The sequence below is a fragment of the Pelmatolapia mariae genome, linkage group LG4 (assembly GCF_036321145.2).
Source record: "Pelmatolapia mariae isolate MD_Pm_ZW linkage group LG4, Pm_UMD_F_2, whole genome shotgun sequence".
Taxonomy (NCBI): Eukaryota; Metazoa; Chordata; class Actinopteri; order Cichliformes; family Cichlidae; genus Pelmatolapia; species Pelmatolapia mariae.
Genome location: NC_086230.1, coordinates 30,560,478 through 30,573,937, shown reverse-complemented (window position 1 = coordinate 30,573,937; position 13,460 = coordinate 30,560,478). Strand labels below are relative to the sequence as shown.

The 13,460-nt window shown below is 37.7% G+C and overlaps 1 protein-coding gene across 1 annotated transcript in view; it reads left to right on the top strand.

Moving 5' to 3' along the window:
* The window catches only part of mybpc2a (myosin binding protein Ca), a 52,867-nt gene that overhangs the window by 23,528 nt on the left and 15,879 nt on the right, over positions 1 to 13,460 (top strand). The window contains exons 13-24 of the mRNA XM_063472710.1: positions 1,401 to 1,506; positions 3,309 to 3,478; positions 5,029 to 5,194; positions 5,728 to 5,834; positions 5,936 to 5,965; positions 8,079 to 8,218; positions 8,461 to 8,620; positions 9,390 to 9,494; positions 9,668 to 9,856; positions 9,996 to 10,130; positions 11,853 to 12,020; positions 12,357 to 12,445. Coding sequence (XP_063328780.1) covers positions 1,401 to 1,506; positions 3,309 to 3,478; positions 5,029 to 5,194; positions 5,728 to 5,834; positions 5,936 to 5,965; positions 8,079 to 8,218; positions 8,461 to 8,620; positions 9,390 to 9,494; positions 9,668 to 9,856; positions 9,996 to 10,130; positions 11,853 to 12,020; positions 12,357 to 12,445 — 1,565 coding nt within the window. The remainder of the gene's footprint in view (positions 1 to 1,400; positions 1,507 to 3,308; positions 3,479 to 5,028; positions 5,195 to 5,727; positions 5,835 to 5,935; positions 5,966 to 8,078; positions 8,219 to 8,460; positions 8,621 to 9,389; positions 9,495 to 9,667; positions 9,857 to 9,995; positions 10,131 to 11,852; positions 12,021 to 12,356; positions 12,446 to 13,460) is intronic.

The window sequence follows — 13,460 nt, the reverse complement described above, 5'->3', positions numbered from 1 at the left end:
TCCTTCTAAGAACAGTATATACAAGCAAAAATGAACTTTTCAGATATCACCCAATCAAAGAAAAGTAGCCAATCAGGGACCAGCTGGAACAGTTTAGATAAAACAAGTTATTAGATTAAGTTAATAAATATCTTTTAGTTTATACTTTATTTATCCCATATTTGTTTGTTATAGCATAATAATGGTAATAAATAATAATAATACAGGCTTACATAAATACATAGACTAACAAAATGATAATATAAAGGGATACGAAATAAACAGACATAAAAAAAACAGTTGGAAATGAAGCTTGTGATTATTTATTAAACACTAAACAGATTATGTAACTGAAAAAACCCTTAAAGCTAGATTAAATATTATTTTTCTTGTCCTAACTGAAACCTGTATAGCTCACTCAGTTGCCTTTTCAGCTACTTCATTGAAAGGACAAATTCATGATAAACTATTGATTACATGAAATTGTATCTACATCTACATTTCTATTGCATTCAGTGTCTCACTTTTAGAGTTTCTGGGAGCCTCCAAACATGTTACGGTTATTCCATGTCAGAGTACAAATCACATATTGCTTTTTCCAGACTTGAAGGTACGGCCGCTATTACAAACCTACTGGGCTATTTCAGTGTCATACTCTTCTAGCTGTGTCTGTGTATTCCAGAGAGAATATATTCCTCAGTTTTTATGTGGACAACATCAAATTCATTTCACAAAACTTTTGTGATGCCCACAGTCAGATTTTTACATATTTCTGTGGTGTTGTGAGTGTAGTTCAGAGAGTTCGCGGGCACACCAGCTAAGGGGAGAGAGAATTGAAACGTCCGGAGGGGGACTGGAGGCCGACTGTGACAAATAGCTGAGGCTAGCAGAGCATCAAGCACCACACCATGTGGTTACACAATGTGACTCCCACCACCTCAGGAGACTTGAGGTGCCTTCCACCTCCACAAGACGGCTGTGTTTGGTGGCTTTGGATAAGAAATTCAGGAACATACTATGCTGTTATTCAAATACGAAGGAGCGTTTACACGTTTTGTGTGCTATCCTATTTTTCTGCTAACAGGTACTAAAGTAGGGTATCTACCATTCAAAAAGAAGAAAATAATGCTAAAAAACCTGACCTACAGGTACATGTATACTGTATTATGACATAATTAATATCTTTTAATGATAGATTCTTATTGCTGTTGATATCGTAGAAAAGCATTAGTCACTCTCCTCAAGTCCTGCTTCCTTGCAGATGTGTTTATTTGCTACACTTATTTTACTCTCCATTCGTGTTTGTGTACTCCGGTGATTTAGATATGTCCAGTTTCCAGTTGGTGATTTACATAAAATAGCGTATCTCTTTAATGACTCACTTCCCATCTGTTGTTTGACTCAAAGCTATTTGTTTTCAGAACCTCCAATCACCATCACCAAGCTGCTGGATGATGTTCATACAGTGGTGGGTGAGAGGGTGGAGTTTGAAGTGGAAGTGTCTGAGGAAGGCGCTAACGTCATATGGTGAGCTAATTTACCCTTCGGTTCATTTTGAGTTTGAAATTCATCAATGTGCTACTCAGCTAATAAAACTCTCTGTATAACGGAATAAACAGTCCAATGAGACAATACGTTTCAGGCCTCATAAAGCAATGCTGACGCAGCTCACATAGTGAAATTTTTAATTTTTACAAGCTAACATAAAAGATACTGGCTAATAGTGTGTAACTGAGATTTCTGCATAAGGACACTCCAACAGAGTCATGGCAAAAGGACAGATGTCAGTTCCTAAGACTTTACATTTTAAAATTAAATACTGTAAATACAGCGTGATATGAACAACAGCACATGACATATTACAACATATTATGATCTATTTCTTAAAAACTAAAATGCAAAATCCAAAATGCATTGTGTGAAAAGCAAAGTACCCAGTGATTCAATCCTCTTAGGGCGAATGTTTGCAGCAGTAACTTGAAGTAGTTGTTTTCTGTATGACTTTATCAGGCTTTCACATCACAGAGTTTTGGCTCACTTTACAGTGTTACTTGAGTTCATTGAGGTTTATTGAGTTTATTGACGGCACAGCATTTCAATCAGGTTTTCTGTCTTCTGTCCTGTCTTAGTTTTTCAAGCATTGTTTCTGCAGGTCTGCTTAAGTTTGATTAAATAAATGATGACAAAGTGTAATATGTCATGTTTTGCTGTTGTTCTGAGGTTGTATTTATATAGTTATATCGTTTATATAGTTTATTTATTTATTTAGCACATTTAATTACAACAGGAACGTTGACCAAAGTGCTGCACAAGAATACAAAATACCTAGTAAAATAACTTATAATATTGATAGCAAACATCAAATATGAATTGTCAAATAACTCTCACACTGTATTAAAAGCCAGTAAATACAAATGTGTTTTAAGATAGGATTTAAAAAGATTGGCAGTAGGAGCCTGTCTGATGTGTATTTATCTAATTTTACAACCTACTAAGTAATAGGTGTACTTTCTTTCTACTGTGACTATACTTTGGCTCACTGCCATCAGCAAATAAGACACTATTTACCAAAGGCAATGATGGAGATTTATCTGTTTTGTCACTTCAGTATCGTAATGATTTATTATTTAAAGATGGTGTGATGAAAAACTTTTAAAATAAAGATTTATCGGTGCAAAAGGTGTAATGAATAACAAAACCCCCAAAAACCAAAACCATTATTAGTAAGCATCTATCAATAAGCTCAACCAAATTGTTATATGAAATATTGCTATTAGCTAAACATTTTGCAATTGCCTCTAATATCATTGTCTAATAATCTTCTCCACAAAAAAGAATCTTTGTGGCTTTTATTTTATTTTATTTTAAGTTTTATTGTTGTACAAAGCCAGACAGTTTCTAGGCAAAATCTACAAAGATGTCTTTTGGGTTTTGTTTTTTTGTTGAAATAATACACAGCAATCAAAGCTGTCTGAGCAATTAGGGGAAGCCTAGATGGGCTGTTAACTGGGACACTGTCTTCCTTGCTTCCTTCTTGTCTGCACTTTTTTGGATGTGGTTATTCCACTCAGAGGTTTTTAGAGAGCCAAACTAAAAGATATGAGTACGAATGCATGCATTTTTTTCCTTTGCTATACACAGCTTTTTTTGGTACAAATATTGTACACAAAAAATCCTCACCTACTGCACAACTTTGTCCCAAAGCCTTTTGACTCCTGAAGGATCTCACTATCTACAACACTGCCAACATCTCAAGTATCAGTCCCTTTTCTCGCGTTCCTGTGCTAAAGTATCTCAGATGTATTTATGTGTGTGTGTTTTCTTCACAGGATGAAAGATGGAGTGGAGTTGAATAGAGACACTGCAGGTTCAAAGTACAGGTTAAAGAAAGATGGGAAGAGGCATATTTTGATCATAAATGAAGCCACTAAAGAGGATATTGGAACGTACTACGTCTATACCAACGGTGGGGAGTCAAAGGCAGAGCTGGAGGTTGAAGGTATTTGTCCTCCAGTCCACCAGTGCTTGAAAACTTGCTATCCAGGCTAACTGGGCTTATTGAAAATAAACGGGGAGCATGAAAAGCAAATAACAACATGATCAGATATTATTGGAGCAATTAAAAATTAAACATTACATAATAAATATTAATGTGCTTAAATTGCAAAGGCCATGAAATCTGTGCTGATGTTTAAAGTTTACAGACATATATTTCCAGTATGACTCCTCAGTTAGAAACAAACTTCAACACATGTTGATGTTTTCCATCCTGACAAGCATGAAAAGCAACAAATTAGTCATTACTCATGTCATCATTAATTTTATTTCATTAATCTCTTGTATCAGTTGTATCACACTATTCGTCATACTAATTTGGTTTTACACCTCCAAAATTGATATCAGGCTTCAGATATCAGGCACTTGCACGCTGTGAGTCAAACGAGTCCCATAAATTGATTATAGTGTGAGAAAATCTCTGTCCTTCCCCCTCAGATGAAGGATAGAAATACAGAGAAAAGATAGTATAGTTATAGTAACTGTGAATTAGGTAGCTGATATAAACAAAGTACTACAGTCAAAGTGGCTAAAACCAGCATGGCTAAAGCCCACGAGGTAATGAAGGAATGCTGGATAATAGTTTTCCTCTCAGAGACTGCACATACCAGATGGGCATAGCCATAGTGTTGCCTGTGTCACCATCCAGTAATGTGAATACTGCTCAGATCTACTGTGAAGAAAGAGATGAGCGTAAAAGCAAAGGTGTTGATTTACCAGCTGATCTACATTCCTACCATTCACTTGTGGCTGCAAGCTATAGTTAGTAAGTGTAAGAATCAAATTGCGGATATAAGAAAATTAGTTTCTTCTGTACTGTTTCCTGGATCTTCTAGGTCATCCAGAATAATAACTGCTACTCTCCATAGTGGTGGTTAGGGAATCCGAGTAGGATGGGTTCTTTCAGATAAAAGATGACCAGAAAAGCGGGTTTGGGGTGTCTCTGAAATGGTTTACAAAATGTATGTATGGATTAGTTGTACTAAAACGAATGCATAAAAGGGGGAAAATGGCTAAAGACACGTTTTTACGATCATGTTTATTCCTGCGGTGCAAGAGGCAGCTTAACATAGGAGTCTGTTGAGACTGACTCAGTTTTAGCACAAGCCTCAAGTGCTCATTCACAGAACTGCAGTTTTGACATTTGTGCAATGGTTTAATTTGGTTGTGGCGGTCGCTGCTAAGTTTGTAGCAATGCCAGCATAGGTATATAGTAGAGAGTTTTTTTCTTTTAAAGAAAAAAAGGGGGAGGAAGCAATTCCTCCAAATCCAACGTTACTTTATAAATACTTGGTAATAATTAGGTTTCTAATGGGTAGTTAATGTAACTCAACACTAAGATTGGAAATGGGAACACACAAATAAAATCCAGGAAGTTGAAATACTTCAGCACAAAACTGTAACATTGTATTTGCACTCATTTTGCATGGATACACTTAATTAATTAGGCTTTTTTTTTATTAATTAAACTTTTGATTGATCTTTGTGGTGCAGATAAGGAGCTGGAGGTTCTACAGAGCATAGCTGACTTGACAGTGAAGGCATCTGAGCAAGCTGTATTCAAGTGTGAGGTGTCTGATGAAAAGGTGACTGGAAAATGGTTCAAGGATGGTGTCGAAGTCGAGACCAGCGATCGCATAAAAATTTCACACATTGGAAGGTATCGCTATCAGACTCCAGTGGGTTAATGTTCTGTTGTGATAAAACTGTTGTTTCCAGCTCGGCTACCTATCATGTACAGCTGCACACATTATGACAACAGCAAACACACACACCCAGGCTCACAAAATCATATAGCTATGACAATAAACAGTTTGCTACATGGCTTGGAAAACTATTACCAGAGGGCTTTCTTAGTTGTTTGACCCATTTTTTGGGGATAGGCTGCAATCTGTAAAGCTCTAACCTCTAAACACATACACACGCTCCCTCAAAGACTCGCACATGGTCACACACAAACAACAAACAGACCCCAAGGGTCTGGGTTTTCTCTCAGTAAGCCCTCCATCAGAGCGGCCTACGGAAGGAGATATGCCAAGGCGACAGCGGTCACACAAGGTGAAAGCCATTTAGTAGCTTTCTCACTCTGCGATATTGTCTCTTGAAGTATGTTGCTAGGGCAACTGTCCTTTGCATAAATGCGGGTCATAACAACTGCTGTCTCCTTGGTAACATCTGGCGACATTTCCCCAGGATCCACAAGCTGACGATCAATGACGTGAAGGCTTCAGACGCTGGAGATTATACTTTCGTCCCTGATGGCTACGCACTTTCTCTCTCAGCAAAACTGAACTTCCTGGGTGAGAGTGACGTAAAAACCAAAATACCAAGCAGTTCTTCTGAATTCAACCTATAAGTTGCAAATTTGAATCTTCCTGATCTGTTTAATTTTTCCCCACAGAGATAAAAATTGAATATGTTCCACGACAAGGTAGGTGCTTTTTTTTTAAAGACAAAATTCATACTTTATACTGTTGTGTATGACAGTAAATGTTAGAGATATGTGAATGTGCTGATATCATTGTAATTTTTGTGTAAAACTGGATGCCATTAGGTTTCCTTCAGCTGTGAATCTTCTGTCAATTAGAGGTGTAAAATATACCTAACATGAAATTTGGTTTAAAAGTGAAAGTAGACATCAAAATGTTGTGTCAACACCCATTATATTCAAGAAAAATTGTTTATTAAATTAAGTAAAAATTGACAAGTGAACTCTTAAATTATTGAGCTAATCAGCTGTTGAGAAAATATAGCAAATATCATATAAGATGCCACTGTGTGACCCTCTGAACAGAGAAATGGTTAAATGTCCTTGTGCCCTTTTAAAAAAATCAAATAGTTGATCATTTATTGTTAGTGTAACACTCTTATTGATTAATGCCTAACCGTACGTTATGGTTAGTGGGACAGATTCTGTCTATGTTAGGTTTTCCTCTATCCCAGAAGCACATCAAGGATTTCATTTCAGTTTTTTAGCAAAGACATTATTATATGCTTTGGTAATACAAACAGACATCTGGGCTATCTCTAGCCTTCATATAGTCATCAAAAAATGTAATGTTTGTGTGCATGTTGTGTTTTTCGTGTTATACAAACTCATCAGCAGTTAGCTACAGAGGTTATGATTATATGAGAGCTACAGTTAGGCACAGAAATCAGTATCTGGCCTAAAATAAAGTTACTTCATACATAATTATGGGAATACTTGCATTAAATATCCTTAAAGGTGCAATATGTAAGACTGCTAAACAAACCATCAGAAAAATAAATTAGCTGAAAAATATTGATAAACAATCATGACAGTATGTCTGCATGTTGTATACCAAGCAAGCTCACATGATACCAAAATAGTGGTGTCCCATTGCATAAGGCCACATTTGTACCTCAAAACAGGACAGTGAGTCTATGCTGTGTCCACTTTTCTATAATTTCAAAACAAGAAGAGAAAGAAGTAACTTTCTCTTCTTGTTTTGGAGAAGGAAGGTCATATATGATGACGAATAAGTCTGAACCTTACAGCAAATTCTTGATTTTGTTAGTCAATGAACAAATGAAAAATGCAACAAAGGCTGAAGATACTGGCGAGCATCCATATGTGCAGGTTTGTTTGGAGCTTAGCTCTGGTTGCTGCACTTATCATGTCCCTCCCTGAGCCATAAGAGGATTGGAGGGACTGAAAACCTGTCACTGAACTTAACTGTATTTACAGTTTTTCCTACTGATAGTATGAGTAACAATAGCAGAGTTCCCCTATGCCAAAATAATAAAGTAATAGGTAAATAAAAACAATTAAAACACAGAAGCATTCTACTATAGCGACTTATATTTTTTTATAATGGGTCAATGAGGGGGAGCTTTTTCTGTAATTTTAGACATAGTGACAGATGTCTTATTGACAGATTTACTTCAGCAGCATTTCTTAATCATAAAACTGAACAATACTGGTGAAATTGCACTTCCTTTTTTATTTAACCACACTCAAACTGATGCTTAGGTATGTCTGTAGTGCACTTTGTTCCACCTGCAACAACACCCTAGAGTTTACAGACGTACCCTGGAGTTCATTTATACATCCCTGCAGAAAGGTGTGAAGTTAAATCACAACAAACTGCTTTTTAGCTGCTGTTAAGTTGCTCTTTGCTCTCTGTTTTGTTCTCAAAATTGTGTGATCTTTTCATAAAATGCAACACAAAAGGGTCTTCTATGAAACAATTTAAAAATATATAATGAATTGAAGAATGTGAAAGTTGAAAATGCTCACAGCTCTGGAAAGCCATCGAGTAGACAAAAGCCCCAACTTGCTTGTTTGGCTTTAGGCAGTATAGTATGATGCTGCTCCAAATGTAAAACCCCCAAATCCCTCTAGTGTTTTTTTGCCAGAGTCCAAAAAGACCATATATAGAATAAAAAAACAGTAAATTTAGTCTTTGTGCCACCTTTGAGACACCTTAAATCTCAAATATAAAAAACAAAAAAAGAACCAACATCATTGTTCTAACCTAAATGATCTCTTTCTTCCTGTCTTCATCTGGTCACATTGAAAGATCCTCCCAAGATCTTCCTGGACACCGGTAGCTCCGGCGGCAAGAACAACATTACCGTGGTGGCTGGAAACAAACTTCGCCTTGACGTTCAGATCACAGGAGAGCCGGCCCCCGCTGTGTGCTGGATGAAAGGAGACCAAGTGAGAAAGAAATGGCTCTCATCCTTCACCTCGCATCACAAACGCGTCAGATATTTTATATGTTCTGCGTCAATCGGAGTACCTCGCCGTTAGTCATTAAACAGCACAAAAGAAGAATGAAACAACACTAGAGTGGGACGGTTGAATCACCTGTCTTTGTGGTGGCTGTCGTCATGCGACACCGTCCTCTTCAGCAATCTCCTTTTGTTCTGTCTCTCACTCTGTGCTGCCCTGTGTGGTAGGTGTTGTCCGAGGCTGAGGGACGGGTCCACGTGGAGTCAGAGCAGAACGTGTGCAGCTTTGTAATAGAGGGGGCGGAGAAAGCGGACGAGGGCCAATACTCCATCACGGTGACTAACCCTGTCGGCGAGGACAAGGCGGATCTCTTTGTTAGGGTTGTGGGTCAGTGGCTGTTTCTTACTTTTGCCTTTTTCTTTCCTTGATCCCTTTCTATTACTTCTGTCTGACTGAGGGCAATAGTTCCTCAGAGTTTGAGATTGGGTCATGGTAAAAAAGAAAAAAAAGAAAATCCATAATTTTCAATAGTGGTGCCATCTTTTAAAAAATCACATCATCTGAATTTTAGGTCCAGTGTCTTTGCAGCTTCTACCCAGTACAATTAACATATTAAAAAAAACGTATGTTTTTAGACTTTCACCTCAGATATTGTTTTTCATTAAAATACATACTGTAAGGAATTTGTCTGTCTCTTAATAGAGTTAAGAATGACCAAGACATAATTTATATAATAAATAATAATTATCTAGTCTCTAGTCCAAGATGGATTTTAGGGTAAGCAATGAATAGAGAGCAGTGGATGGAATTACTTAAATAAGGGACATAGAAACATTTGATTAATAGTTTTTAAGAGTCATAAAACACCACAGAATACCTTGCTCTAACATGATTTGTAATCACCACTGATGTAATTTATTCAACAAAGTTACTTTAAGTGGCAATGTCTATATAGAGGTAATAAAAAATGTAACGTCTTTCATTTGTGATCAGTGAAACATATGATGGCTTTACCAGTGAATTTGGTGTTGACTCCCCAAATCACATCTGCATGTTGTCACGTACTGTACTACATCAAAAACCTCAAACGCTCCCATTTCTCTCTGTGTTTCATCTCTCCATGCTTTCAATTTCCAACTGTAACCTGCCTCTCCAGATGTGCCAAACCCTCCTGAGAACGTCAAGTGCACATCAGTTGGCGAGGACTCTGCCATCATCACATGGGACCCTCCCGCCTTTGACGGTGGAGTTGCCGTTAAAGGTACCCCTGAAACATGCAGCGTCTAATGTTCACATCTGATGTCTTCCTCCCAGGAGAAAAGAGGAGTTTAAATTCCATTTTGTTTATTACATTGCAATATTTTTGAAGTTTTTTCTAACTGACTAGGAGCTGTTTTTAACGACTTCACCGTATGTTGATCCTGCTTCCTCGAGGGTACCTGATGGAGAGGAAGAAGATAGGCTCGCCCAGATGGACGAAGCTCAACTTTGATGTTCACGAGTCCACCACATACGAGGCTAAGAAGATGATTGAAGGTGTACTCTACGAGATGAGAGTGTTTGCAGTCAACGGCATTGGCATCTCTCAGCCCAGTGCAAGCTCAAAGCCCTTCATGCCCATTGGTGCGTTGCCATTTGTCATTAGCAGAATGGTTAATTAACAGAGGCTTTTCACACAATGCTCATTTTGAAGCAGCTTAACCTACCTTCCCATCCCATTATACCCCGTATTAACGTATTAATTAGCTCTTGTCTCTCTCAGCCCCCACCAGTGAGCCCACTCGTCTCACAGTAGATGATGTGACAGACTCTACCTGTGCACTCAAGTGGCGTCCTCCAGAGAAAATCGGAGCAGGTGGCATCGATGGCTACATCATTGAATACTGCAAAGAAGGAAGTAAGAATAACCAAAATGGATATCACTTTATATTAAGGCTTTAGTTTGGATTTGTAAGCTATAACTAATGACATTAGATAAACGTCAGAACTTTACAAATTGGTGATATTAACAGTAAATTGTGGGTTAATATATATTTATGCACCTTTGAGTTAGCTAGCAAGAGGAATTCATACTTACACTTGCTATTCTGAGTGTATCATTGTTTTCCGGCTCTCAATCAAGGCTGCATGAAATGCTCTACACGTATGAAACACTTGTCATGCTCAGTGGTCGCCATCTTGGCTATGCAGCAGAACTGAAGGGGCCACTAAACAATTTTAAGCAGGTTAGATAATCATTACAATCTAAATGCTAACAGTGATATTTGCATCTGTTGTGTTTTGTGTATATACATGAATTATGTATAGTCAGAGGCATGACAGGCAGAAGATAGTGGGATGATCACAGTCAAGCATTAGAAATGTTATTTCCTGAAACTGGAAAGTTAACTTTCAGTTAAATCCAACATGTTAAATTTAACATGTTGGATTTAACACAACATTACCCCGTTGAAATTCATTTCCTTTACAAGTCAACTCATAGTGTACATAATGTACTACATGGCACTGGGATTCTGCTGTAGAAACACAAACAGAGAGAAATGGAGGCTACAAGCCTGACTACTTGCTGCTTTTGTTACCTGTCTGCTGAGCTTTATCGTCACTCTTGGCTAGCTTTGTGTTAGCATGCTGTTTGAGTAGATGCTCGCAAAGAGCCAAAGTTTTGGAGTATAATACAGTTGTTTCTGTCCTGGAGTTTCTTTTGTCCGATGGAAAAAAAAAAGTAATATCCATATCACTGCTCCTCAAAAGTTCTAAACCGCTCCAGCATTTTTCTCTTCTCATGCATGAAAAAAAAAAAATCAGCTGAATGCAGCACAAGTGTAGGAAGCAGTCTAAGGAGCTTGGAAAGAAAAGCGTTTGGACTTCTTTAAGTTGCTTGAAGACGTTTCACCTCTCATCTGAGAAGCTTCTTCAGTTCGTACTGCATTACTGAAAAATGTAATGTGATTACAGTAACGCCTTACACTAAACACTGGAATTTAGACACATTAGAAATTATAGGAACTGTAATGGTCATGGTTATTCCTTTGGTTAAAGTAGTAAATGAGTGATATGACAAATCCTTCTTAAAACAAACAAACAAAAAAAAAAACATGAGCAAAGGCAAAAGAAATCATGTGTCTGGAGTAATGTGAGAGGTACTTTTGGATGCTCCCTTATTTCCCAAAGCATTGCCACAGCACACACATCCACATGTTTGATTTGGCACAGATTTTGCACCAGATGCCCTTCCTAATGCAACCTTCTCATTTATCCAGGCTGTAGGAGTACACTAGCTTGTGACCCCCTGAGAAAAGGCCACCTGAGGCTGGATTAATGTGCACTATAGAAAACTGTCCAACTTTCTGCCTACTGTAATAGCAATTATCAGATTCAGCTATTTACAAACTGTATGTGAGTTTTTGAGATTAGTAGGTATAAGAAAAAAGTTTGAATGAAGACGTATTTGCCAATATGCCTGAGTAAATACCATAGTGTTTTAGTGTTATTTGTGTATCTGCCTGTTCACTGGTAAGCAATATTTATACGTGATTAATTTCTCAGCATTAATCTCAAAGTTACACACTAATCCTGGTTTTCTGATCTGTTTCTTCACTATTCCTACTATTACTTGTAGGTGACCAGTGGGTGCGGGTTAATGAGGAACTGGTGGGAAATATCCATTACAGGGTGAAGGGACTCCCAGTGGGGGAGAAAATGCTATTCAGAGTGATCGCAGTCAACATTGCCGGCCACAGTCCTCCTGCCATTCTCTCCCAAGCCGTCACTATCCGAGAGATCGTGGGTCAGTAACAAGCTTTAATCAAACAGCATTTAATGAACACATTTGTTTAACAGCACTAGAAATATTTAGTGTATTCAGGGTTAGACATCATGTTCAGCAACCATTTAGGATCAATTAGAGGGGAAAAATAATTTAGCTATTATAAATTTACTGAAAATATCAGGGATTTATAACCACACATAAGACTAAGAGTCATTAATTTCTACTGTAACCACGCAAAGGAACATACACAAAACCTAAAAGCTCTACATGTTTTATATTTTACATATCTATACGCCCCCACACCACCCACTCTTTCACAAAGTTAACTTTTGCTTCTCTGTGTCCACCAACCAGAAAATCCAAAGATACGCCTGCCTCGGCGTCTGAGAACCAAATTCATCACACAGGTGGGCGAGAAGGTGAACTTGGTCATCCCCTTCCAGGTGAGTCTGGTTTTAGAGTTTTAGCATTTACACTTCATTTGCAATATCGGGAAAAAAAGAGTGGACAATACAAGGTGCTCTTACGTGGTTTTTGTTTGTTTACTTTGTTTATTGTTTAACTCCATAAAATGTCAATGAACAAGGTGCAGTCACAGGCAGTAAACAACTGTAAACAGAACACCAGTCTCACTCCTCATGCAAACGGCACATATTTCCTCTTCAAAATACAAAAACAAACAAAAAAACAGAAATGAGATGTAAACAGTCATAGTAAATATTAAGAAATATACAAATATTAGAACAGTGGTTCTCAAACTGTGGAGTGGGTTCTCTGGGTGGTTCCAGCATTTTGAGTTTTTGGAAATATTAATTTTTTTGTATGTTTTTATTTCTGTTTATTATTTAGGTTTTGATTCTAGTTCTAGTTTGTTTTTATGGTCCCCTCAGTGCTTCTTCTGTCTCATTCTGCGTCTTCTCCCATCTGTTACGTTCACTCATGTCTCTGTGTTTTCTTTGTTGCAATTATTGTTACTCATTTGGTATTTTTTCCTCTCTTTGGTCTTACATTTAGTTTTACTAAGAACCTTCTGTCTCATTGTATAGATTTGGTTCAGTTGTGTCTTGTTACCCTCCTGTTTCCACTTTCCCCTCTTGTGTAGAAGTAGTCGTGTCCTTCGCCTCAGTCTTTGTTTATCTTCCCTTGTGCTCTCTTTGTTCTTTCCCTTAAAGTTTATGGATTCGTTTAAGTTTTATGTGTGCAATTTGCTGTGATTTTGGATTTCTTTGTCAAATACATAAATATAAATAAAAGGTTTGCTTTTGTTACCTTCTGCCTGCTTATTGAAGTCCTACATTTTGGCATGTGCTCAGAGTCACCACAGGTGAGGGACAGATGACCATGAAAGAATATGGAGTGAAAGCAAATACGGCTTGTTTTCTCATAAAGTTTAATGGTAAATGGCCTGTATTTGTATAGCGCTTTACTAGGCCCTAAGGACCCCAAAGCGCTTTACAC